This window comes from Plasmodium inui (assembly GCF_000524495.1).
Source record: "Plasmodium inui San Antonio 1 unplaced genomic scaffold supercont1.11, whole genome shotgun sequence".
NCBI classification, from domain to species: Eukaryota; Apicomplexa; class Aconoidasida; order Haemosporida; family Plasmodiidae; genus Plasmodium; species Plasmodium inui.
This window is the reverse complement of record NW_008481845.1, coordinates 46,330-73,144: the sequence shown is the minus strand read 5'-3', so window position 1 is coordinate 73,144 and position 26,815 is coordinate 46,330. Positions and strand designations below refer to the sequence as shown.

Below are 26,815 nucleotides of genomic sequence, written 5' to 3'. Positions count from 1 at the left end.
TTTTTTTTTTTTTTTTTTCCTTCCTCCTCTGCTGTGAATTCCAATCTGGAACCTCACGTGCTGTTATGATGTAATCTTTACAGTCTGCAGCCAGGCGAGTCTGCGCGAAGAGAGTCTCCTTTTGTATCACCCCATCTGGACGAACCATCTTGGAGAATCTGCCCCAACAGCCTAAGTACCACGCGGTGCCACTCCTCTAGCAAGGCAGTTAAGCGTCCCACAGGATCAGCTGGCTGACAGGGAGCTTCCTTATAAGTAGCTTCAGCATCTTGTTTGCGGTGCCCCCATTGTGGTGATCCCTTTTCCTATCCCCCGAGGAAGAAGCTAGAAAATGACGCTAGGCCCAGTGGTTACCGGCACGTCGGTCATTGCCCTCAAGTACAAGTATGGCATTCTGATCGCGGCTGACAAAAAGGGTAGGGACGCGTGGAAAATTGTACATGCGTATGAGCGTGTATGTGTCTATCCCCGGAGGGTGGTATTCCCTCACGCCGCCTCTACGCTATCACACGATGCCCATTCCATCCGCTGCTTCGGCACCCAACCCTGCTTCGGCACCCAACCCTGCTTCATCACACCGCTTTGCCTCATCACACCGCTTTGCCTCATCACACCGCTTTGCTTCATCACCCCCCTTAGCGAGCTACGGGAGCTACGCCAAGTTCCAGAACGTGGAGCGCATTTTCAAAATCAACAACAAGACGGTGATGAGTTTCAGCGGTGAGTTGGCAGACGCGCAGTACCTCCATGAGGCTCTCACCCGAGTTAACGTCAACAATGTCATGGATAAGAAAAGCAAGTACGACGTGCACAATACGAAGTATTATCATTCCTATGTGGGTAGGCTCTTTTACAATAGGAAGAACAAAATCGACCCTCTTTTCAATACAATCATCGTTGCGGGGGTGAATTCACAAGAGTACGACGATAATGATAAGGACGTGTTACTTTATTCGGACAGACATACGACTGATGAGTATAAGGTTATCAATAAGGAAGACCTATACATCGGCTTTGTAGACATGCATGGGACGCAGTTCACTGGAGATTATATGACAACTGGGTACGCTCGTTACTTTGCTTTGACTCTGCTTCGAGATCGCTATAAGGATTACATGACAGAGCAGGAAGCGACGATTCTTTTGAATGAGTGCCTGCGTGTTCTTTACTATCGGGACGCCACGGCATCAAACAAAATTCAGATTGTTAAAATCACTAGCAAGGGGGTGGAATACGAGGAGCCATACTTCCTCTCCTGCGACATGAATTCGCGCGACTACGTGTACCCCTCGATTATGCTGCCCTCTACGGGCTGCATGTGGTAGGGGTGCCCCAGATGGAGATCTATCACCACGCGGTAACACACCCGCTGCTTTAGACGAACCGCCACCTTGTTTCTTTTTTTTTCTTTTTTTTTCTTTTTTTTTTTTTTTTTTTTTTTCTTATCCTTCCTACAACTCATTGTAAAAAACGCACCGAAGAGGAACAACCCCCCCACGGGGATGGGAACCCCACCGGAGGGGATGCAAAATTCAAAACGGACAAACGGGGGGGATGTAAAATGGAAAAGGAACAAACGGAAGGGATACAAGCTTCAGAACGGACAAACGGAGTGGGGCCTGTGTGGGCGCCCACGCAATAGTTAGTAAGTTTCTTCGTGCAGGAAAAATGGGGGGTGTTATCGTGGAATTCGCGACGAGGGGCCTTCCGATGGGCCACTAACACCCCGGCGCTGACCCCCTTAGAGGTACGCGTGGCTGAAGTAGTCGTCCCGCTCAGCGCTCTTATACTCGTCGATCAAATTCTGCGTGATCTCCTTGGAGGACTCCATCTCCTCGAAGTTGCCCTGGCCGTCCGCACTGCTAAACATGGGCTCTTTTTTGTAGTTTTCCAAGAAGGCCCTTCGCTTAAAAAGTCGGTCAAACTGAGTGACGCAGCGTTCGAAGAGGGTGGAGATGGAAGTGTGATTGGCCATCATAAGCCCAGAGACCTTATGAGTGGATACTACGTGAGGAGATGGCTTCGCTAAAGTGACTTGGATAGAGGCAGGGTTCCATTTGATAAAATTGACTAACTTCCTATCTCGTATCCGTTGCAATCCTTTATGTACTTGTGTGGGATCGGTTTCTCCCCTGATGATGTTAAGGATAGAAATGTACATACCTCTCCTGACTGGCACCGAAACCATGATGTTTTTTGTGTGCAGCAGTCTCTTCATGACATCTAGCACCGTTGTCTTCTGCACATTAGAGAGATGCTTCTCTATCGTAATCGGTGTGTACGAAGTAACAAGGAAGTGACACTTAGGATTTATGATGAGAGACGAAATTAAACTTATCATGTCGTTATTCATACTGCCAGGGTATCTCAACGTCGTGGTGGAAGCAGACATGACATTGGAGATAATCGTATTGGTTTGTTGGAATGTCGGATTGTTTAATTTCAATCGGTCGACAAAGATCCTATTCAGGGACGTGTTATCAATAACGACTACACTGTCCGTACTTAGGATCAGTCTCTTCAATGTTAGGATGCTGTTGTACGGCTGCACCACCACATCACTGCTCTCGTTCGTCAAGAGAGGAAAAACAGAAAAAGTCTGTATTACCTTCTTCGAGTAGTTATCATTCAGTAATTCTAGTAAGTAACTTCCCATCCCGCTACCAGTCCCTCCTGCAATGGAGTGGGATAATATGAATCCCTCCAGGTTGTCACTGTTATCAACTTCCCGATCAATCATATCGATGATCTCTTCTTCCACTTTGTGTCCTTGGCTGTATCCACATCCCCAATTGTTTCCTGCTCCTCCTCCTTCTTTCGAAATGAACATATTTTCAGGATTGTACAGGTTACGATATTCGCTAGCTTGAATGCTATTAATAACTCTGGGCTCCAGATCGAAGAGCAGTGCCCTCGGGATGAAGTGTTCATCATCGGCCTGGTAAAAGAAGATGTCCTTGCGATCCTCATTCAGGTAATTATTGTTTTTTAGTATCCCCTCCTTGTCTATGTTGTGTTCGTTGCACAGCTGCTTCCAGAACTCCACTCCGATCTGGTTTCCGCACTGCCCGCACTGCAGGGTGATGATTTCTCTCGGCATCTTGACGGGGATGGGCGGAGTGCGCAGCGGTTGGTAGCTTATTGCGGAGGGGTCTCCACGTTATTGCGATACGGCCGTTACTTTACTGGGCAACGGTAGTCACTTTACTGCGATGCGACGCGATTAGTCCATTGCTACCCTTGTGCGTCCTCTCAGTCGGGCGTCGGGTGGGACATTTGCAAGCCTCGAAAGTGCTGCCGACTCGACTGGACCCTTTGAGAGGAACACCGCGACGCGGTCAACCTGTGTGCAGGTCTGGAAATTTCACGCTCAGGTGGAGGATGGACAGGTGAAGAATGCATAGCCAAAGGGGACACTAACCCGTCAGCATTAACGTGCCAGCACACACACCCCCACGCGAGAGAAAGAAAAAAAAAACAAAAGGGACAGGGGGGTCCCCGCGAAATTCCTGCAGGGGTATCTTCTCCCCTCTTGTGCATACGTACCTGCGTGGAGAGGGAATACACTGCGCCTAGAAGGTGTTTTCACGTGGATCTTCAAAAGGGGGAAAATGACCATTACAATATGACGAGAAAATTAATGAGCCACTTGGGAGACTAGGCAAAACGAAAGAGTGGGAAAGGTCCAGAGAGAGGAAAAAAAAAAAAAAAAAGAATGCTTCCGTGTAATCGCTGCACTCGCATGTGTGGGTACAGCGCTGATACGTATGCACTTGCACGGACCCGTGCTTCCCTCGTTTTCCGGAGAGTTGACTTTGGCAGGACGTTGATCCGATCGCGTCACCTGCCTTGACGTGGCAGTCCTGTTGGCTTAGCTTCCATTTGAACCCTTCGACCTCTATGGGAAGTCGCCCCCCCGCTCCGCTCCATGAAACGTAGACATTCGAACAAGCCTGGGGAAGGTTGCTCCCTCGAGAGAGCTTTTTTTTTCCTGCTGCGTCCCTGGAACTGGGCCTACCCCTCACCCGGTTGCGCGACAGGGCATGCCTTGTGTGTGCGTTGGATACATTCATACATAGGCACGCCTCTGTGTGTGTTGATACATTCGTCCACAGGCATACCTGTGTGTGTTTGCCTTCTGCTCCCCTCGCCTACGCACCAATCACGGATTGTTACTCTTCGTAGCGGACAATTGCGCGGACACAAATTCCCCTGGGTTGCTACGCGTGGAAGAGTAGGTAAACCTCTACCTCACTATCATTTTTTTTTTCTCTCTCTCACGGAACGTGCACAGCTAGTCAGTTCTTCCTCAGTTAAGGCGAAACTCCCGCGCTTTAACATCTCGCAGAAAAGTCATTCCCCCGATGTGTTGGGTACGTTTGATGCGGAAAATCAAAACGGGGCGAAGCACACCACGTGTGAGCAGCGACGACGAATGAGCTGCCACCACGAATGAGATGCCACCACGAATGAGATGCCACCACGAATAAGCTGCTTGCTCGTCTTAGCCTAGCTCAGCTCAGTTTAGCTCATTCTACCCGTACGAATGAACAAATTTTAATTTACAATCGGTTGTTTCAATCATTTTGGAAGGGTTCATGCATCTCTACAAGGATTTCCTCCCCCGGAAAACAACTCCCAACAAGGGAATATAGGACACATGCAAGAACGTAGCACATAGCACGGGGGAGGAAAAGGGATAACCAACAACGCGTAGAGAAGGAAAAAATCAGAAAAAACGTTTCACAAAATAGGTACCAAATAAAGCATTACTGAAAGACAGTGTTGGGGGGGATGATATAGTGGGAGAATGAGACATACATGGAGCGCGTCTGAGGGGGGGATATCATAACCGAATGAGTGAGTCACTCACTGGGCTATGGTAAGACAAAAATAAAAAAATGTTCAAAAAAAATATGAAGAAGCCATCTCCAAATGGTAGAAAAGAAAAAAAAAGTGCAAAAAAAATATGAACAGGCAAGGTAAAAAATAAAAATTTGCGAGTGAAAACTAACATGGCCCATTTAACACCACTCAGGGGTGGTAAAAAAAGGAGGAAAGAAAATGCAGGGAAATGAACAGACGCTCGCTGTAGCATTATCCCAATTTGGAATGTGTCATTTTTCTCGATTGGAAAATTAGCTCGATTATTTTGTACGTCACTATTACAAGAATGGACTTCAGGAATCCCCAAACAAGTGCGGCTGGGGGTCGAGGGAGGAAAAGAGACCAATAAATGAGAGAATAAATAGGGTGAATCGAGATGCATAAACGGACATGCGCGTTACGATCCCGCTTTCACACTGCGTTGCAGAGAATGCCTTACCCAGTCTGTGGCGCACACTCTGCAACAGGGGATTAAACTCGGCCTTGAAGTACCTCTTCCCGCTGGGCCATGCCGCAGTGTGCGATGGCTCTGCCGAAGAAGCGCCGTCAGTCGACTGAACAACCGTTTCCGCGTGACCTCTAATGCTGGCATTTTCGAAAGTTCTCTCTTCACCAAAGGTCATTATTTCGAGGTAGTCCTTTACAAAGGTGTAGTCGTCATTCTGCTTGTGATTATCCCTATTTGTTGCGTCGGCCAGTTTATACCTACGTTCAATCGCTTCCTGTGTGTACGTCTTCAGATGGTTGACGGCGATTTCGAGCTCAGGTAGGGCGTTGTTTTTTATTTGGTACTTGAAAAAAGTGTTCTTCACAAATTCGATGTCGTAGGAAAAGTCGATGTGTGTGCAGGGGGTCTCCCCGTTGGAGGTTCCCATGTTCGAAGTTGTCATGTTGTCCGTTTCGGGTTCAGGGAGCACATTGTACAGCGTGACGGTGATGACTGTACGGAAGCACCCTGCTAGTGGAACATTGCACAGAAGGACAACGTACTTTTGTATTAAAATGACATTCTGGAGAAAAAAAAAAGATAAATTTTCCTTCACGTCGGATCGTGCAGGCATGCCAAACACTCTCTTGTCATCATCAAACAGGGATATATTGTAAACGGATTCGTACGAAAGGTGTCCCTTGCTCTGTAGCTCTCCATTCAGAGTGTTCAAGTGCTCATAACTTAAATTGCTCGGGTTCTTGTCCTGAACATTTCTCACAAACGGGTTCTTATCATCGAATTGGGAGAAGATGTCGAAAAATATGTTTTTGAAATCTTCATTTACGTGTAGACTATCAGTGTGGTAGTCGCATTTGATAAAGTTGTTTTGTTTCAGCAGTTCTTCCTCCTTGTCTGAGATGTTTGGTTGGATAATCTCGCTTCTGATCTGTATGACTATATTTTTCTTTTCCCCTTTGTGTGGAGGTCTGGTTCTTTCTGTGTTTTCCTCTTCGTCAGTTCTCTCTTCGGCCAGCCCTTCGGCCTGCTGCGACTGGCCGTTCATTAGGAGGTCGTCCTGCGTAGGCAGGATGTTGTAAATGACGGACTTGTCATGCTGCTTCTTCGAACTCTTCGATTCCCTCCACCGATGGGGACGTTTCTTCTTCTTCCTCTTCCGATTTGGTTGGCCTTGACCGGCGGGTCCTTCCCCTTGGCTTGGCTCTTTCGTCGATTCGTTTCCTTCTTCACCCCATTCCTCCTCCTCCTCCTCATCTGCATCTTCTTCGTCGGTCTCTTCCTCCTCCGCCTCCTCCTCTTCTGAGTTCTCTTCATCGTTGTAGAGAACGACGCCCTTCTTGGGGATCTCCCCGGCCAGCCTGTTATCACGCACCATGTCCATGATAATATCGTATGCGTGATCCCTGTGTACAAAGGACGTAAACAGGAATGACTTATTTTTCGCCATAATCTTCAGAGCATTTCGAATGAAGTTAAAGACGCTTATCTTCTGTACGTCTTCTATGCATTCGTAGGGAATGCGAACGATGGATATTTTTGAGAAAAGCGAATCGAAGAGGGACATGAAGTAGACACTGTCGTGCGTGATAAATATCTTTCCCTGAAGGAGGATTTTCTTCATGAGGGCACAGTTGTACGTTTTGATGGAGCTGCGGGCGATTGCATCTAAGTGGTCCTTGTCGGACACCGTGTAGGTGTAGTTCTCTTCGGACAGGAAGGGGCCAAGGTCGGCATCTCCTCGGTTTGCAGCTCCGTTAGGGGTGTCTCCTTTTTTATCACCTCTGTTTGCAACATCATGGTTCGGGGCCTCTTCGTTAGAGCCGTCTTTCTCCGTCACTTCCTTCTCCGTCGCTTCCCCCTCTACTGCTTCCCCCTCTGGCACTTCCTTCTCCACCGCTTCCTTCTCCACCGCTTCCTTCTCCACCGCTTCCTCCTCCGCCGCTTCCCCCTCTGCTGCTTTTTTCCCCCCCTTCCTTCTCGCCCTAAGCTTCCACCTCCTCCTTTTGTCATACGTTTTTTTAATGTAGTCCAGCACGCCCTCATTCACGCTGTCAAATGAGAATTCGCTGCATCCGTCGTACGATTTGGAGCTCTGCTCTTCTATGGGGAGCGCACCATCTGCATCGGCGTCGTCGGCTTTCGGTGCGGCAGTGTCTTCTCCCACGTCTGCTTTCACCACGTCTACTTCGCCCGCCACTACTACGGCTACTCTTTCCATTCCTCCCACTTCTTGTCCTACCGCTGCTACCCCTTCTTCGGAACGACCAACATCATCCCGGAAAGTGCCTAACCACACAGGGTCTCTCAAATCCTTCTCTTCTGTGCTGACTGTCCCAGGCGGCATGTTCTTATCATTAATAAGGTCATGAGAGGAACTTCCCTCTTTTGAGCAGTGGCCAAAGGAGAGTTCGTCGCCCACATTTCCTAGACAATTAATCTTTCTCAGTGAGTCGCTCAGGAGGATGCGCGCTCTTTGGACGAGCATGTCGGGTTGGGGGGTAGTCCCTTGGTTAGGAGAGCGGTCATCCAGATTGTCATCCAGTGCGTCAGCCCGTTGGTGATTCACCGGTTGGTCACTGGCTTGCCCTGTTGACCGCCCCACCCTGGAGTCGGTGAGGCTGCTTCCATCCGGTGGCTCCCCTTCGGAAGGGCCCCTCCGCCTGGCTTCAAAAAAATGGGGGTTGCTCAAAAGGTTCGCGATTTTCTGATCCGCTTGGGGTTCTCCGATGGTGCACTTTCCTGCGTGGGTGGGGGGGCAAAGGTTGGTCTATTTTATCAACCTAGGGGAGCGCGCAATAGATTTTACAGGTGACAATGGCTTTACTCGTAAAGTGTATATACATGTGTGCGTTTAGACTTGGGCGCTAGACAAATGAAGATGCAGCCTCCTCTGTCACGCAGGTGTGTGTGTGTGTCTGTGTGAGGGGGTGCACCTGTGCTCACTTACGCAAACTTACACACACTTATACAAAACATTCAGACATGAGCTCTAAACACAGGTGTACACTTAAATGCAGAGAAATGAGTTCGCATCGGGGTGGAAGGTAACAAGTGCCAGGGGTTACAACGCGCACTTTTTTTTTTTTCCCACTGATTGCGCATTCGTCCGTTCATGTCTGGAAGCCCCTTTGCATTTTTTTTTTTTTTTTTTTGTTCATCCCATATTGTGCACTTCGCAGGGGGCACCTACCGTCGCAGCAACGGGCATATATTCACGCTTGGTTGTAAAAGCACAGTTGCGGCTTTTCTCTTGGCGCCACACCCGTAAGTGTCTACCGCGTAGCTGTACGTACAGGTGTTATTCTTTTCCCCGTTTATTCGCCCACGCCACGAGGAGAAAAGTGGGCCGACGGGTGGGTCATCCAATCCGTCTCTTTGTTCTACTAGGTCAAATATCACGTGAGTTACCTTAACCCTCACCCCGATGATAACTCAAATGCACACTTTTGTGTAAGTAGGCAGTGGAAGGAAAAAACAGAGAAGATATCATTTTTCTCTTCACACGAATGAGCACACTTTGGCAGTCACCGCAAGGAGAGAGGACATCCAAAAAAAAGTACTCAGGTGATTATTCGAGGTGTATACATTTGTGTATGTCTAGAGGAGCAGGTATTTTTTCCCCTTCTCACAATTGCGTCATCGTGCAATGTAACATCATTGAGAAGCACCCTTTCTCTTAGCCACCACGCAGTACAGTTGCTTCACGTGCACATGGGAAGAACTCCCTTAGCGGGGGACCAACTGGACGTTTATTTCTGTTCCTACTTTTTATTTCCTCCGTTGGGTGTTCCTTCCCGTCGTCTCCATCGTCTGGGTATCTGTACGTTGCACAGAATTTCTTCATCTCTAAGTGGAACCTCTTGTTTGAGTCGGTTTGGCTTCCGCTTCCTTCACCTATGTCTCTGCAGTGGGGCGATGCGCGGCCGCGATGGACAAAATGGACACGACAGACACAATAGACACAATCGGAAGGTTCGACACTGCTCTGCTTTATTAACACCGCACTGCTTAACGGAAGAAAAGAAAAGAAGAGGTACCTAAAAAACATGTCGTAGGGAAGGGCTACAATTTCCATCATCGTGAGGATCTCCTGAGAATGGAAAAAAAAAAAAAAGAAATGAAAGTTGACTCGAGTGGCAACCTAGTGGAAGGGTGGAACCAACCAAAAGCGGGGATTGAAAACGGGTTGGACAAACAAAGGAGTCCTTTTTCATAAGGGGAAGGAGAAGGGGACAACTGATTAATCAACCCTTGGAATGAACACCCCTTACCTGATTCGTCTGTTCCTGTTTATAGTCCTCCAGAGGATCCAGATCAGATTGAATTTGTAGGTAATCTCTCCACCTGTATGTTATGGCTGCTTGGAAGAGGGAGGGGAGAAGGGAAGTGTGTGGTAAATTATATCTTTTTTGGTGACACGAGAAGGGATTATCCTAAGGGAAGTCATTCAATGAGGAAGTTTCTCTCCTTGGTGGAAAAAGCTCTTCTCATTGTTTCGTCACTTTGATCCCCCGTTGTTTGCTTCTTTCTTTTTTTTTCCTGCAGATGGTTTACCCGATCGGCTGTTCATGCGGCTGCGTCGGGGGGAGGAGAGAAAAAAAATGAAAAAGGGGAAATAAGCGGTACGGAAAGCGGCAGGTAGAATGTGGCGGCGAAAGGTGGCCAACGAACCGAACTGGGGTGACGAACTGCCTAACTGGGCCTCCGCGTCAGCTTCTCCTTTTTTTTCCCACCTGTGATGTCCTTTCCTCGCAGCGGTGGCGAATTTTCCGGTGGGACGCATGGAACTTATGTTCTCTGCCCCGAGGTGGGCGCTCAAGTGGGACCTGCGATTGGCGCGAAGCGGGAAGGAGATGAAGAGGGGGAAGAAGAACAAGAGAAGGAGGAGGGAAAGGGGCACAGATACACACAAACGGACAGACGTACAGACAGACGTACAGACAGACGTAAAGACAGACGTACAGACAAACAGACAGAGGGACTAACCACCTGCTCTCACAGATGCGCACACGCGCGCAATACCGCTCCCCCTCCGTCTTACATGAATGAGGGCAAAAAGTCAACCCGGCGGAAAGCCTCGGCCAAGCGGGTCACTTGCCTCTTCCACTTCTCCACCTGACAGTGGCTCCTTTCCGTTTGCGAAATGCACACCACGTACAGTTCGATGAGGACATTTTTCTAAAAAGGGGAAGGAGAAAAAAAAGAGAATGAAGGGTAAGTGTAAGTGAGATTAAGAGGATCAACAGGGGTGGTATTGAATGAACGCAGATCATTTTAAGTTTCTCTTTCACCCCCCTAGAGGGTCCGATGACTTACCTTTTTGTTCTGGTCCCTGGATAGCTGCCAATTCTAGAGGGGGGGGGAGAGGAGAAATAGAAAGAGGGAGGTAGAAGTTAGAAGGGTTGCTACATAAGTGTGGACATGACACTCGGTGAGGATGCACAGATAAGACGACATAGGAGAAGGACAACTGAGAAACGGGGAAACGGCGCGATTATCCCTGTTCCCCTTTTCTTCTTCTCACCTCTGTACTTACACGCATGATACGTTTTAAAGTGTCGTAGAATGAGGAGGTAAACTGAATAACACCGTCGAGGCACTCCATCAGGTGCGAAGTCAGCTGACTGCTTTGTGTGTCCTGCAGGGTTGGGGGGACAGAGTTGGTAGGGATAGCACGGTTAGCACAGATGGCAAAATTAGCCGTGGTAGCAAAGCATAGTGAGTGTGTCGCAGGGAGGGGAACTATCTTAGGGGAGTCTCCCCTACGTTGCGCCAATTTTTCCTTGCCTTGGCAGTTCTATCCATACCAGCTTCACCATCGTGTGTTTGTGTAACGTGCGGAGGCGTCTTCTCAGTTGGCGGTAGGTTCTGCAGACCTGCGGAGGGGGAGAGGTAGCAGTGGAAGGTGCAGCGGTGAGGTTTGGGGGGGAAGTGTGACCAAGGGGTGGAGACGCCAAGAGAGGAGTCACCAGGTTGGTACCACTAATCCTGAGAAGTGAATTTTCACTCCATGGTTCGACACAGACATCACAGGGATGGTGTCGTGGTGATGGTGGATGGTAACTCAGCCCCGACTTACCTGACTGATATGATGCTTCTTCCTCCTGAGGAGAAACCTAAAAAGAGGAAACCATCAATCGTGGGAGAAGCACGTTAAAAATACAGCCGTGTTTGTATGTGTGTGCAGGGAAACAGTAGGAAAGAAGTGAGACCACTTCTTGCATGCAGAATGGAAAAGCAGTGTTACTTCACCACGTCGTCGAAGCTCTCATCGACAGTTTCTTCTTCCTCCATGGAGGTTCCACTGGGATGTTTCTCGCGGGAGTCCTCTTGAATAAAATGGAAAATATCTTTCTCCCCTTCAAAAATGACAACGATGTCCTGATTATTCGAATGACCTGGATGGGTTACACTCGTGTGGCTATTCTCTGCACCGAGGGGGAATGCATCCATTGGGGAGGTCCCTCTGATGATGCGTCCACTGCTGGGAAGGTTAACCTTGTGGGGGGGAAGACTCACAGAATTATCTCCATGCAGGTGTATGTCTTCCCCCCCTGAGACGATATCCATCCCTACGGATCCGTCCCTTTTACTGTCCCGAGTCAGCGGTTCTTCATTTGCCTCCCTCAAGTAGCTGCAAAAGAGGAGGTGAAAGATTTACAATGCGAAATGGGATGATGGGGGGCGGCGGCGAGGTGAAAGGAAGCCTATGGGAATGGAATGAACCCCTTTTAACGGAGACACTTCTCTCAGGTGTGCCCCGTTACAAACTGATGTATGGGTTACCCAATTGAAGGAGCACACATTCCCTTTAGCTTCCCCGCGAGGTAGTTCCTCCTTTTTCTACAAGGGCGTACGAATGATGGGTGATGTGACTGGGGTGCAGGTGGTGAGGCATATAAAAAGGTACGTACAGCTGGATAGCCCTCTAAAGTGGAGGAAGAAGTTACGAGTGAGCAAATTTATAGCCATTCGCTCGTTCGCTCCATCATTCGGAGGCTCATTCGATTGCTCATTCGACTGCTTATTCGATTTCTCATTCGCTTCTTCCCTCCCGTGGGGGGGTTACCTGAGGCGACGGGAATAGACTTCGTATCGGCGCAGCAGATCGCCGCAGAGGTTAAGTAGCCCCCGGCTTACTTCCTCATTTAGGCGCCTGCACAAGTTGCATACAAAATTCAACACCGCTTCGACCCTCAATTTGAAGGAAAAAAGTACACTGGCGTGGACATCGGCGATGGTGTGATGGGAGCCTCCCTGTTTGTCTTTGCAGTGGGCTTCCGTAGTTTCCTCTTCATCAAGTTCACCCCGCCATCGAACTGAGTGGACCTTCACCAGTATACGTTGCAAGTCTTGCAATAAAGACACATACTCTCTGTTTATCTGCCTACAAATGAGCTCAATGTAAATCTGTTTCAATTTTATATTCTTCCTTATTAGCTTAAGTCGCTTCATAGAGAGTTCCTGTGATGCACTAGACTGGATCCCCACCAATCCAAGGTGAGTCGTTACAAGGTCAAGTATGAGATCAGTTGGGTGGGATCTCCTTCTTGTGGTGTCGCACCGCGTGGGAAGAGCCGCTTCACCGCCAATCCTTCCACATACGGACTGAGTCCCATCATCGGTGAGACTGCCCTGCTGAGCAGGGGTGAAACTTCCCCCCTGAGTATCCTTATGGCTCCGTCCATTAGCTGCCCGCGCCAGCGTCTTCTCGGCGCGTGCCTGGTGCCTCTCCACCAGGGCTAACCATTTTAGAAGCTTTATAAACCCGTTCAGCCGACGAAGGTATGCATCGATCACGAATACGCAGTTCCTCACGTGGGTGTAGGGATCTAGGAAGATCAGTCGTTTCGCCCTCGAGCGGTCCTTTTTCGCTGCCCCTTGTTCTCGCTCCAAGAGTGACATCGCTGGGGCGCGAAAGCGAACCCTCGGCGGGTCCCTTCGGAGGGGGCCCTTCGAAAGCTGGCGCATCTTGGTTCGCGCCTGAAGTGGAAGTGTACCATGGGTTTACTACTCCCCAGAGATGTGGCTGCTAATTTGGGCAGAGAAGAAACAAAGAAGAAAAAAAAAAGGAGAATCCTTTTTGGCGAGTTCGTGGCCACACCCCAGATGATACACACAGGGATGACATTTCTCACCTCGACGAAGTTGGACCTACCCCGTAATCTTCGCGGGAATGTTTTTTTTTTTTTCTCTTTTTTTCTTTCTTTTCAAATTCTTGCGCACCAGCGCAGATGCCAATGTGACCTTTTTACACTCCTTCTCCAGGGGCAGCGGGCAGGGGGTCGTCAAATCCCTGTGCACATTCGGCACATCAATCTGAAGCTTTATTATATGGTATTTAAAAGTGGGGATAGAAAGAAGAAAAAAAAAAAAAAATTAACAACTCCATGAGGTGATAACTTTTACCGGTTACACTCACCGTTGCTCAAGAGACGTGTAAAGTTGTTTGTTGCGAAGTGAGAAACTTGCGCGGGGGTTAAATCACCCGGATGTGAATCCTCCCCCCTCCCTATGGAGCACCGGGGGAAGAATTCATTTAAGGGGGACACCCCAATGAGACATAGACATGTTCATGGACGTGCCTGCACGGACTGAGACATTTTTTCATGTCATTACATATGTGTTGTGTACCTTTTCCTCCTCTGGCGTGGGGAACAACAAACGAACGGAGACTGCGTGTGGAACCGCCGGGAAACGAAAAAAAATAAGAAAACGAAAAAAAAAAAGAAAAAAAAAAGAAAAATTCTGACGCGCGAAGGAAGATACGGAAAAAATTACACAGCGGGGCTGACATATGTAAAGAGCAGTACAAATAAAAATGGAGATCCGTCCGTCGGGTTTCTCCCCTTCGAGGATGGGAAACACACTTGGCTGTGTGGGAATGATGGACACATATATGTGCGAAAGGGGGACGTGCGGGAGGAGTGTTATTTAAGAAAGGAGGGGGAGTGGTGATGCTCACCTGCGTTTTAACCCACATAACCAGGGGTGGGACAGCTGCGATTGGGAGGTACATTCACACACGTCCTGCTGCTTCCGCCACGTTCACCGCGTCATCCACTTCCATCGCTTCAACCCTAGCTAGAGCAGGCCCTGCGGCAACTTGAGTGGAGAGCCAGGTAAAAGCTCTCAATGGACTTCCACAAAAGGCAGAGCTGGTAGCTCCGACCGGGCGGAAAAAACCCATTGTTCATGGAGAAGCCATTCTGAAGGAGGAAATTTATGTCCTCGTCTCGCCATATCTTTATCTTCATTTTTTGTAAGTCATTAAAAAAAAACAGTAAGTCGTCAAGTGTGAATTTCTCCTCATGAGAGTGTCTTCCTCTCCTGTGGTTCTTCCTTTTGCTCTCCTCATCGTTTATCCGTCTCTCTAATTCTTCATTACACAAGTGAACAAACTTCGCTAAGTACTCATCGTAATCTGCATCGGTGCACCAGTTGTTGCCACTGAGCTTCATGTTTCCAGATCCGTTGGAGCCACTCGTCTCGGTTTTACTTCCCTGATTGCTCAGCTTCTCTCCGTGATTATCGTAAGTGAATTTGTTAAATAGGGCGGAGTCCACGACTTGGAATAGGGCAGTGTTCATATTGTGCCCCTCTCGCTGGAGGTGGCTCTGCGTGAGGCTCTTCATTTGCACCGAGTGCACTATCTCATCTATGTCGGCGCAATTGAACATGATCGTCAGGACGGACAGGGCGAGCGTATCGACGGGGTGGTGGGGGTCGCGGTGGGAGTCATCCTTGGAATCTGCGTGGGACCAACGGGGACCGTCCCCATGGCGAATGTCCCAATCGTCGTTACTCCTGCCACCCCGCGCGTTGGATCCTGATCTGCCCCTCCTCAGCGACTTGAGAAGGTGCTCGTACTTATCCGTGGCCCCGGGGTGCAGCGCGCTGAAGTGGCTGCTGAATTTGTGCCTGAAGGGGGCGTACTCCAAGGGGGGCAACGGCGCCGCGGTCCTGGTAAGTGTCGTTCTTGGCGCCTCTCTCCGCGGTGGCGACCCTCTCTGCATCGGTAGCCGCCTCACCGTCGCGCCTGTCCCCCCCATGTACTTGACCAAGTAAAACTCAAAAAGCCTTCTCCGTGTAAACAAGTTTGGCAGATGGAAGTGAATGACCTTGTCGAAGCGTTTGGATCGTACGAGGGCCGAGTCCAGCATCTTGTACCGGTTGGTGGCCCCGATGAAGAGGATAAACTTTCTCGCCCGGTGCTTCCTCAGGTTGAAAATCTCCTCCACCTCCTGCAGCGTGAGGTCATTGTTAAGATAATACTGCATAATTTCGTATCCGTCCCGTTCGCGCGGGGGGGGGCGATCACCACTGCTGTAGCAACCTCCGCTGATGTTCCGCTTTGCATGATCCCCGTTTGCACACTCGCTGCGCGCGTCTGAAGACTCCCCATCCGGTGAGATGATCTCCATGAGGGCCCTCGTCACGGTAGAGAAGAAGCCCCCTTTATCCCGACCGCGCGATTCCAGGAGGAACTGCTCCCGGTTATACTCATGCAAAGAATCCATTTCGATTAGAAGCTGATTCAACGTCTGAGTATATTCATGGTTGGCGTTGTTCCCCCCGTCGTTGTTCATACATCTGCTGAGGCCAATGCTATCGATCTCGTCAATAAAGAGCAGCACCGATCTGGAGCTCCGTTTGGCCCTCTTAAAATAATTCCTCAATTTGGAAGCCCCATTCCCGATGTATAACTCGATGAATGTGGATCCTGAGAGGTGAATGAATTCTACGTCCAGATCTTTGGCGATAGCTTTGGCTAATAGACTCTTCCCCGTGCCAGTCTCTCCAGTGAATAAGATCGTGTTATACCCGGATAAGTTGCAATTTTCTGGGAACATACTCGAAAAGAGGAGAAAAAATAAGACCCCCTTGATGTCCTTCTTGGTGTTTTCATTTAGAATAATATCGCTGAAGGAGTTACCCTTGTTTGTGCTGTGGGGGGAGTAATCTCGATTGGTTAATGCCGACGAAAGGGAGAGGTTCCTCTCATAAAAATAGAATAAGCTTGCCAAAGAAAGACTATACGTAAGTAGATCGAAAAAATTCCTTCGAATCATTTCGACGAAGGATGACTTGATCATTTTGTCGTCCAATCTTATTTCTACATTTTCGTACAATTTATTTTTCAGTAGAAATCTCATTATATAGTCATTGTAGAAGATAGTATACATATTGTTTGTCTCTTCTTGTGTGGAGAGAGATGGACTGGCTGCCATTTTGTTTGAATTAAATATGCTCATATTGGTACCCGACTTGGGGAGAGTCGCTTTGCTTAGCATGTACGTGAATGTGTTGTTGGACGGATTGAAAAGAATCGTCTTAACGTTATTCTTGTGTACGTTGTGGAAGAAGTGGTTGTAATCTTTGGAGATTGCTGCGTCGGTAGCGCCCCCTGGGGAGAGGAGGGTACTGGTAAAATACTTCGTCACGTTAAGGTAGTAGTTATTTATGTAGGCCGCTACCCTCCCCTTCATTTTGTAGTAGAGGTAGCCGCACGATAGCACGCTCAGTGGGATGAGCCAGTATGACTTATTATTCCTCAGCGCTTCGAACAGGAGGTGGAAGTAGTTCTTTTCGAAGGGGTCGCACTTCTCCTCCAGGAGCTCCTCGCTTCGGGGTCGATCTGCCGTCTTGGCTGTTGGCGGCGTCTGTGCCGTTTGGACGGTTGGGGGTGTTTGCGCCGTTTGGGCCATTTCTGCCGCCTGAGTCGTTTCTTCCTTCTGCGCGTTTGGCCCTTTGGGTTGCACCTCTCCAGGTGGGACTTCTCCCTGTGGGGCTTCTTCCGGTTGATCCCTACCTTTTCCTGGATCTTCATCGTTACACTCAATTGGGCCCTCCTCTTTATACGCGGCTGGGTCGTCCCTTTTACATTCAATTGGGCTCTCCCCTTTATACGCAGTTGGCCCCTCCTGCCCCAGCCCACTTCCCATCTCATGCTCCACCTTCTTCTGCAAAATTATGGTGTAAAACATATTCTTAATGGCTAGTACGAAGAGGTAGCAGAAGAGGTACTCATTGGCCTCAACATCTGCAAAATGCTTCTGCGTTTGGAGTATTTTCTTCAAATGGAGGTAAATTTCCCTCTCCCTGGGGGGGAAAATGGCATCCATCATTTGGTCGTAGTACGTGGACATGCTCTTGGCGCTATCCGATGAGACATCGTCATTCATACTGGCGTCGCCGCTGCTGCTGATGCTGCTTCGGTTGCGATTGAGGCTTCTACCTCCATTTCCGCTTCTGTCGCCGCTTCCGTCTCGAATGTTCTTCTTCCTCAGCAGCAGGGCTTCCTCCTGTTTAATGAGTTCCGCCCTGGAGCTGCTCATCCTGTGTATCTTCCCCTCGCCATTTTCATGATCACTCAAGGAATGGGACTGCGACTGGGATCTCTTGTAGAGGTGACTCAAATTGATGAGGTAGTCGCTCATCACCTCCTCGATATTCGTTCTGCGTTCGCTGCGCCCTTTCATCTTGGCGAAGGGGCGAAGCAGCATCAAAGCGGCGACAAAGCGGCATCAAAGAGGCATCCACACTCCGCTCAGGCTGCTCTAACTTAGTGCGCTAATTTTTCTTTTTTCTTCAACTTGGAGGGTCGGCTTGGTCTCTACTCGGCATACGCAGCTGCCCGCGTGGGGGGGGACACACCATGGGTTGCCAAACGAATGAAGGCACGTATATTGGAGTCTGCATTCGTTTTTGCGTTTCAGCCTGCGCTAGCAGCTGGGTATGCCGCGCGGAACAGGTGGCCAAAAAAGGTGTCAAAAAAGGGCGATAAATAATGGGCCAAAGACTAGGCAAAAAATAAACAAAGAATTACACAAAAAAATCAAAAACCAAAAAAAAAAAGGGAAAACCAAAAAAAAGGAAAACAAAAAAAGGCGAAGCAGAAAAAGGCGAAGCAGAAAAAAGGAGGGGCAAATATAGGAAGGAATCTACGAGGGAGTCACTCCCCGCGGGGCTTTCTTTTCCCCCTTCGGCAGAGTACCCCCCCGCAAAGAATAAAAAAACAGTCTCCGCCGTTGCCGTCGTCGTTGCTGTCCCCGTTGCCATCGCCTCGAGCTCTATACACTTAACGTCGTACTAGCCGAGTCGATTCGCGGGAAAGCATTCTTATGACTAACAAAGCGTTATTTCTTTAAGAAAAAAAAAATTAAAAAATAAAGAAAATAAAATAAAGAAAATAAAAAACATAAATCTGCTAAATTACACAACTGTTAAAAAAGGGGAACAAAAACCCGCGACAAGTTGGAAGTGAAGAAGAAGAAGAAAAAAACTTACCAAGGGGCTAACAAAGCAGGCTTTAGCAATACCTTGTGGAAGAAAAAAAAATTCATTAAACAATTGCCAAATGAAGGACTCGTGTAAATAACAGAAAAAAAAATAATTAATAAATGAGTAAAAAAAAAAAATAGGGGGGTGGAAGTGGGGCTGCAAACAAGGACACCTCACCTCCGAAAGGAAGCGCAGAAGTGGGCCCCTAACTGTAGGAACGTAAACAACACAACGTTGGCACTGACGTTAAGGAGGGCGTGTATGTGCACCGCTGTAGCGACCGCGTTGACTGGGCCACTTGGCGAATACGAAGGGGTGTGCCCCCACAGGAGGAAAGGCAGCAGGGGGGAGGGGGGGAAGCAAAGGTTATACTCTACACGCAAATAGGAACATGCAACAAATGCGCATTACAAGTAGGGGCTTATGCATACGCACACATTTCTGCGCCTCACATGGGGACACCCCGTGGTGCACGTGCTGTTAGTAGGGGGAAGGGATGAGGAAGGGGGGTGAACAGATTTATATCCCCTTCCCGCGCGGATTCCACTGTCACCGTTGCCGTAGTGAAGTGTAGTATGCGACGAGTACCTAATTGGCATCTCTTTTAATACTTCCCGCTTATACACACATGTAAGAATTTTGTTTTTTTTCTTTTTTGCACCAAACAGAAGAGCTGATAACTGGCGATGCACACACAAGGATGTCATTTTATCGTGCAACACCCGACTTGCAACCCACGACAACGCAGTCGTTACAACGAATAGCACATTTATGTTTCCCCTTTTTTTTTTTTTGTTTTTTTTTTTTCTTTTCTTCCTTGAGCGAAAATCGAATGGGGTAAAGAAACAAAAAAAAAAAATTCATCCTTACTGTACAGGCAAATGATTTTTTTTTTTGTTCCGCTTTCTTCATGCACATTTTGCAGGATGGTTCTTACCCCCTCCGTTCGCTTCGGTTGCGCTTTGACTGAGCTTCGGCTCTGCTTCCACTGGGTTTTGACTATGCTTCGACTGGGCTTCCAGTTCGCTTCCACCCCGTGTGGGTTCCGCTTTGACGACGTCTCTTGCGGGCTGAAGAAGTGGCCCCAGCACGTCCGTTCCAGCTGCCATCCCCTCTTCTTCACTCCCCCTCACATGAAGTACGAACTGTCCGTGCTCGCATTCTCCACGGAGGCGTCTGCTTCCTCCGATGTGTAGAGAGTCACCTTGGACTCTTCATCCTGCGACAGGAGTTCCATCAAATTCCTCTGGCTCATGTTTCGGGTGACTCGCATGGAGGCGGTGTCCTCCACTTCGCTCACGATCTCCTCCTGAGACTTGGCCTTTGCCTTGCTACTCATTTTCCCGTCCTGCTTCTGGCTCGGTTGAGTCTCCTTGGGTTGAGTCTCCTTGGATTGAGTCTCCTTGGGTGGCAGCTGGTTATCGTCCTCCCGCTTGATTTTATCCTTCCCTTGAAGGGAGGTGCTACTAGCCAGCGCAGGCTTCTCTGCGTCGCCTCCCGCCTGGGCGGCCTCATCGGACTTCTTCTTGGCCAGGCCCTCGCCCTTCTCCTTTTTCTGCGCGAATTGGTACTCCATGATTTTTTCCATCAGTTTGTGTTTGTAGTCCACTTTGCGCGGAGGCTCCTCCTCCTCTTCCTTCTCTTTCTCCTCTTCGTCCTCTTCTTCTTCGTCTTCTTCCTCGTCCTCCTCTTCTTGGTCCCCCTCGTCATCGTCCTCCTCCTCGTCTTCCCCCTCATAATCCGCCTCCTCATCCTGGTCCAGCTCACCCTCCTCGCGACCCGGCGCCGCGTCGGAGTGCCCCGTGCGCGCCTTGAGCTGGGCCTTCTGCGCCTTCTGCTTAATTAAGTCGTCGCGGAACTCAATCTTGCAGCTCATGGTAAAGGTAACAAACAAATCGGATAGTTTCTTCAAAACGGGAAAGTTGCTCATCTCGTTAATCTTATAATCAGTAGCGGCCTTGACAGCCTTGACTAGAATCTCATCAGGAACAGTCTCTACATTTTGATGGTGTGCCCAGGTGTTGACATCATCTTCCTCAAAATCTTCCAACTGCTCCGAGAAGTTTTCTACGTCTTTCTCGGGGCAATTTCTAATAGTGCACCTAGTGCATTGAATATTATCATGGGTTTCACAAAGAGTATTCATTTTGTAATTAAAGATTTTCTTCACATTTTCGTCGGACATTTGATCTTTGGATAAGTTCGTATTCGTAACAATCATGGAGGAGAGTCCATCTTTACTTATCTGTCTTTGATACACTTTCTCATCGATGGTACCTGTGCAGAACAACCTATAAATGTAGCAGATCTTCTTTTGTCCTTCTCTCCAGACTCTCGCTAAAGCCTGCTTATCATTCGCAGGGTTCCAGTCAGGATCCAAAAGGACCAAGCGATTCGAACTGATAAGATTGATGCCGCACCCTCCAGACTTGGACGAAAGAAGGAATATAAAAATATCAGACGAGTGTGTGAAGTCATTAATAACCTTGTGCCTTTTTTTGATGCTGATTCCGCCATCTAAGCGGACAAACTTGTAGAAGTTCTCTTTACATAGGATCTCCATATAGTCCAGGGTTTGTGTGTAATTACTTACTATGACTACCTTATCTGTGGTGTTTTGTTTGATCGTTTTTAGGAGAAAGTGGAGCAGCTGGAATTTGCACGACATGTTGTAGTAGGACCTGTGTGTGTCTCTTCTGCATTCTTCTAGCAGCTTCTTCACCGGTTTGTCGTAGTCCATTTCGACGGCTCTTCGGCGGTCGCGGTCACGGTCCCGATCGCGGTCCCTCTGTGAGTTGCTTCCTTGTTTGGAGCTCCCCGCCGCTGCTCCGTCATCCCCGCCAACTGCGCTGCCTCCACTTCCTACGTTCCCCCGCTTGGCGCCCCGGTCTGGCTTCTTCTTCTCCTGCTCCTTCGCCGCGTCCTCAATGAGCTTACCCAGGGACAGCTTCCCAACGTCCTTGATTTCATTCGAATTAAGCAGCAGCGGGTGGTTGCAGATCTTCTCCAATTTCTTCATATTCATCAGAACATTCACCTTGGTGGTGCTCTGATCGTTCTTCAGTATCCGCTTGTCCTTTAAAAAAAGAACGTACAGAGCTTCCTGGATGGGATTTAGCTTAATAAATATATTAATTAGATACTTTACGGGCAGCACTTTAGAGAGTAAATTGTTTGTCCTCCTTAGAATGAACTTATTTGTAATGGTTGACAGGTCGGCTAGTCGCTCCGATGCAATTTCTTGTTCTTTCTCCGTTGCGTCTTTATCCCTTCCAATGAGAATCGGATTGGCGTATTTCTTCCTAAACAGATTCGTGTCGTCAAAGAGATCCGGGTTGCACAAAGAAATCAGAGCGAAGAATTCACTCAAATCATTCTGTATTGGGGTACCAGAAAGAAGAAGTCTCTTCCGAGCAGCCAACTTATAGATGCTCATATACGTCTTGGTCTTGTCATTCTTTAACCGATGTGCTTCATCGCATATGATCATATCGATGGAGGACTTATCCAGCGAGTCGTTGTTGATACGGAAGCATTCATACGAGCAGATGATGACTGTCGATTTATGGTCGTACTTGAAGCCTTCCAACTTACTCACAATCTTCTCCTTTGCATTGTCGTTAACACAAGTCACGTTGCATCTTCCAGGTAGCCATTTATTAATTTCGTCATTCCAGTTATTGATTAAGCTAGCTGGACATAGAATCAGGCACCTCCTAACAGCTGGCTTTTTATCGATCCCTTGTTTTAGAAGTGTGTACAATACGGAAATGCTTTGAAGAGTTTTTCCTAATCCCATGTCATCTGCCAGGATACATCCACTTATTTTTTCGTCCCTTAGATTCATTAAGCACTCGAAGACGAAGGTGACTCCCTCCCGCTGGTGTTCCCTCAGGTATTGAGCCAAAATGGGATCCACTTCTACTTTGCTCTTTTCATCCTCGTACAAGATTAGCGGCACAAAATCCTTTTTTATTTCGTTTTCCTTCTGTTCATTCATTTCCGTTTCGTCTGACCTCCTTGGGATGGAGTTCTTCATGAGATTTATCCATCCTGTTCGCCTGACCTTTGCGCCTAGGGTTTTCTGAACGTACAGATTCTTATCGCTGATGAACCCAGGGAGGGGGTTCTTGAAGGGGTGGAACAGCGTCGTCTTCTCATTTTTTTCGATGCTCAGGATGGGAAGCAGCGTCGCCCGCACCAGCGTGATGCACGTCCTGTCGGGGCTGTCCTCCCGGCTCCGCTTCGCATTCCCGGGGCACTTCCTCATGGGGGGGAAGAGCGGCAAAAGGGGCAGCGGCACACTGGGAAGGCGCTACACTGGGAAAGCGGCACTCTGGGAAAGCGTCCTACTGGGGCTGCTCCGGGAGAAGGCCTCTGCGCAGTGGTACCCCTTTGCGTGTACCCCTCAACTTGTGCTGATTTACGAGTCCCCCCTGAGGTGTACCTCCGCAGCGGACATGCACACAGGGCCCGCTTTAGCGCGCAAAGGAATTGGAAGCTGCTGGGAAGGTGGCGAAGTGAATGGAGGAAACACCCTTGCTGTGGTGAATCGTCGTGAAGCCTACTGTGTGGCGTACGGTGCGACCCGCCTTTTCCAGCCGCGACCCGGTGTGCACCTGTGAGGCAGCCAGTCGGCAAACCTTTGCAGATCTTTCGATGGGGAAAAATAAACGCTGTTGGGTATACTTCGCACTCGAGGGGGTAAATAGCCGTAACGCAGTGGGAATTCCCCTTTATCTGTAAATTTTTCTGTACGTGCAAGATGTGCATCTTTCTTTGCCGTAAAAATAAAATGTTCCCTTTTGCGTGACTCCACCGTGGGGGGAAACGGTCTACCACGCGGTGCAAGGCAGGTGTTTGTCAACCCAGCTTGGCGATGTGCTCAGAAATGAGCCAAGATCACAACACTACACTCAAGCCAAGACAACAAAGTGAGACTCCGTCTAAAAAAAAAAAAAAAAAAAGAGCAATCCAAGCGAAGCGAAGCCAAGGTAAAAGCTACGCTACGATACGGTACACTACAACAGGCAACGATACACTACGCTACCATAACATGTGGTGAAGCAGAAACCATCGTGAGGGAACCACCGGTGCAATACTCCGAGCGATAATCCAAACACAGGGATGTCCTTTTAAGACGTGTGCTTCCCCATTTGGAGTGCCACTCTCGCCATACACACAGGACCGGGGGGGAGAAGTGGCTCACATAAAGATGGTCCCCCAAAAAAAAATAAAAAAAAAAAAAAAAAACGAACGAAATGGCTTCATACGTTTTATGCTACCTTCAAATGGATGACTTTTTTTTTTTTTTTTTCCCCGTCGTATTTCTTCACCACCCGTGATGCTTCCTCCAAAATGAAAGAAAAAATAAAAAAACAAAAAAACAGAAAATCAGAAAAAAATTCCAACGAGTCATACTTGTAAAGGACGATGAACTACGTGTGCATCCCCCTTTTCGTCTCATTTGCTTTTACAACCTGGGGAGGACTCCATTCTGGATTGCTTGATCCGCGTAAAAGGGTTCAACGGAGAAAAATGGGAAAAAGGAAGCCGAAGCAACCATGACACTAATGTGCAATTCCCAGGAGTGCCTACCCCAGTGAGGGGAATCTCATCGGTAGTATAGCTGCAGCACGTGGATGTTGCCGTCCACATCTCCGCAAACCAACTTGTTGTCGACGTTCTGGAAGTCCCGATCGAAGGAAGGAACGTATGTCTTCTTCCCGTACCGTTTGTATTTTCCCAGAAGCGAGTCATACTTCTCCTTGTCGATGTAGGAGCTCTCCGACACCATGTGTCTGTTTACGGTTACGTAGTAGGTAGGCCTCCCTATGGGTACCTTGCAGTACGTATTTTTGTATATGTCCAGATTTTGCTCGTACTGAATGTTTCTATAAAAAGTGGAGTTATTAATGAGGTTGCTCTTTACAATATCGTAGATGTGAATCTCGTTGTGGTGCGTGCAGCAGAGGATAAACTTGTTTCGATTATCCAGTTTGATGTTTCTCCGGTGGGAATTGTTCGAGTCTCCTCTGTACAGCCCGAGGAGGGTTCCTGCGGGGGGGGAAGTGACGCGGGGAGTCATGCGGGCAGTCATGGGGGTACTCTCACTTACGGGGACATGCACAATTGTCCGTTATTTTCCGTCGCCGCTCCCCTCCTTACCGCTGTTCTTCTCCACCAACTTGACGCTGTTGTCAATGCCATTCACACAGAAGTAGTTCCTGTCGCTCGTCACGTCGATGCTGAGGATGGAAGACTTCATGTCGTAGCTTAGAAGCTTCCCCATCCGCAGATCGTACACTCTCAGCCAGTTGTCGATGCTGCCTGTGTAAATCTCGTGTTCGTCCACAAAGATACTGCGCGGTCGGGAAGGGTGAGTGCAGAGTGGGTTGGTTTAACAAAGGTCGGCTCAGCAACGGTCGGCTCAGCAACGGTCGGCTCAGCAACGGTCAGCTTAGCAACGGTTGGCTTTTATACCCACACGTGCCTGGTCAACTCAGTGGGCATGTAACGATTTTATTTTTTACTAACTCTGAGATGGAGTCCCTCGCTTCATTGAAGGCCTGCAAAGGGGTGTTCTTCTTCTTGTAGTCCCTCTCCCTAAAATCGTACACATTGACCGAGTTGCTTCTGCTGCAGAAGAGCAGCTTCTCATTCAGGCTCAATCTGATTACGTTAACTTTGTCTGCGGGATGGGGCAAAGCGAAACGCAGTTAGGTGGTGCGGCATCTCGGACATTGCGCTGCTGCCTGTCGGACGTTGCGCTGCTCCCACTCCTCATCGCGTAGTTACCATTCACGTGCAGCCTATTTAAAACCTTGTTCGAGAGAGTATCCCAAAGGTAAACGTGGGCGTCATTTCCTGCGGTGTGAAGGGGAGAAGTCTGTAATGGATGGTTTTCAGGGAGGACGAACGTAACGGGCGGTGCGTCGGGAAGTCGCACTTTTGTTCGGGAACTCATATGGAGACTCACCCGCTGAGAAGAATTTCGTATTGTCCCGGAACAGGGCGATGTCGTTTATGCCCTTTTTGTGCACATCTGCATGGGGGGGAAGAGAGGTGCAACGTCTTTGGGGTAGTCCGTTTTAGGGGTAGACCCTTTGAGAGACCACAAAACGGAGAAGCGTCATTGCTCCCTTTGTAAGTGCCTTCGCAGCGACGCGCTGAGCAATACCTTTGTAGGTGTTTATATGCAACTGCTTATTCACATTCCAGAGACAAACAGTGTTGTCCAAGCTTGAGCTGACGATGTGGTTCTCATCGTTGCTAAATACGATCTTCGTTACGCACGCTGTGTGTAGAAGGGCGATAAAGGAGAAGAAAACTCATACGTTTCGGGCAGCGCAATATGGGCGAACATAACAGAGCCGAGGCCTCGTTTATCCACCTGCACATTGGGAAATGAGCCAGTACGCCAGAAAGTCAGTAAGCGAGTAAGCTCGTATGTGCCCATAACCCTGTGCACTTTTGGAGACGCCATCTGCTCAAAACGTGCACAGCTCTGCTAAAGTAACCTCTGTGGCCGGACAGCTTTCCAATCGTTTTTACCGTCAGATCAATGTCCATAGTCGGGGGTTATTGGAAGTCAACTTCCTAACTGGAGTGACATGGTGAAAGGGATGAAGGCGGACAAAAGTTCCATCGTCGCGCAACGATGAAGTGTACGTGCACAGGTTGTCGTTCTGCCTGACCAACGCGTTTTTTTTTATGAACAAAAAAAAAAAAAAAAAAAAAAAAAAGAAAAATTCAAAATGGCTAGCTCGAGGGGGCCAAGAGAATGTGCCAATCGGAAGAGCTGTGAAGAGGCTCCACACGCATCTACATGTTTGCTTAACTGCATAACGACAAAGTGGTGGAGCTGCCTATCTGCTCCCACGCATGGACGTTAGCTATTACTTATGAGGGGCGCCGCCACGCCCCCCCCACAGGTGTAGTTATATTTTTGCCGCGGAGTGGCATTTTGCCGGGAAATATATATACCATGCTGTGCTGGAAAAGCGAAGAAAATATATTCAAGCTTTCCCACCTTTTAAAGCGTCTCTCTTTATAACCCCATTTAGGAACCCCCACTTCAGCTGAGTAACTGCGGATGGGGAAAAAACCCGCAATGCCTCTAACACCCGCAATGCCTCTAACACCCACAACGCCTCTAACACCCACAACGCCTCTAACACCCACAACGCCTCTAAC

General features: G+C 48.7%; 6 protein-coding genes across 6 annotated transcripts; 1 reads left to right on the top strand and 5 right to left on the bottom strand.

Moving 5' to 3' along the window:
- Positions 1–331: 331 nt before the first annotated feature.
- C922_02898 (20S proteasome subunit beta 7) lies at positions 332–1,325 on the top strand (the record flags this gene model as incomplete). Its single annotated transcript, XM_008818496.1, has 2 exons — positions 332–416; positions 640–1,325. The coding sequence occupies 2 exons, from the start codon at positions 332–334 to the stop codon at positions 1,323–1,325; spliced, it is 771 nt and encodes a 256-aa protein (XP_008816718.1).
- Positions 1,326–1,741: 416 nt separating this feature from the next.
- On the bottom strand, positions 1,742–3,100 carry C922_02897 (tubulin gamma chain; the record flags this gene model as incomplete). Its single annotated transcript, XM_008818495.1, has 1 exon — positions 1,742–3,100. One exon carries the CDS (start codon positions 3,098–3,100, stop codon positions 1,742–1,744), a length of 1,359 nt encoding a protein of 452 aa, XP_008816717.1.
- Positions 3,101–5,180: 2,080 nt separating this feature from the next.
- Positions 5,181–13,240, bottom strand: C922_02896 (hypothetical protein; the record flags this gene model as incomplete). The annotated part of the gene is made up of 14 exons (XM_008818494.1): positions 5,181–8,074; positions 9,101–9,237; positions 9,373–9,425; positions 9,607–9,695; positions 9,890–9,909; positions 10,069–10,161; positions 10,377–10,513; positions 10,652–10,684; positions 10,872–10,973; positions 11,143–11,211; positions 11,415–11,451; positions 11,583–11,969; positions 12,122–12,178; positions 12,405–13,240. The coding sequence occupies 14 exons, from the start codon at positions 13,238–13,240 to the stop codon at positions 5,181–5,183; spliced, it is 4,944 nt and encodes a 1,647-aa protein (XP_008816716.1).
- A 1,175-nt stretch (positions 13,241–14,415) lies between these two features.
- C922_02895 (hypothetical protein) lies at positions 14,416–17,817 on the bottom strand (the record flags this gene model as incomplete). The annotated part of the gene is made up of 1 exon (XM_008818493.1): positions 14,416–17,817. The coding sequence occupies one exon, from the start codon at positions 17,815–17,817 to the stop codon at positions 14,416–14,418; it is 3,402 nt and encodes a 1,133-aa protein (XP_008816715.1).
- A 1,931-nt stretch (positions 17,818–19,748) lies between these two features.
- C922_02894 (DNA repair and recombination protein RAD54 and RAD54-like protein) lies at positions 19,749–22,889 on the bottom strand (the record flags this gene model as incomplete). The annotated part of the gene is made up of 1 exon (XM_008818492.1): positions 19,749–22,889. One exon carries the CDS (start codon positions 22,887–22,889, stop codon positions 19,749–19,751), a length of 3,141 nt encoding a protein of 1,046 aa, XP_008816714.1.
- A 1,344-nt stretch (positions 22,890–24,233) lies between these two features.
- Positions 24,234–26,191, bottom strand: C922_02893 (DNA repair and recombination protein RAD54 and RAD54-like protein; the record flags this gene model as incomplete). The annotated part of the gene is made up of 7 exons (XM_008818491.1): positions 24,234–24,676; positions 24,788–24,981; positions 25,157–25,310; positions 25,418–25,486; positions 25,599–25,664; positions 25,800–25,916; positions 26,140–26,191. 7 exons carry the CDS (start codon positions 26,189–26,191, stop codon positions 24,234–24,236), a joined length of 1,095 nt encoding a protein of 364 aa, XP_008816713.1.
- Between the last annotated feature and the right edge of the window lie 624 nt (positions 26,192–26,815).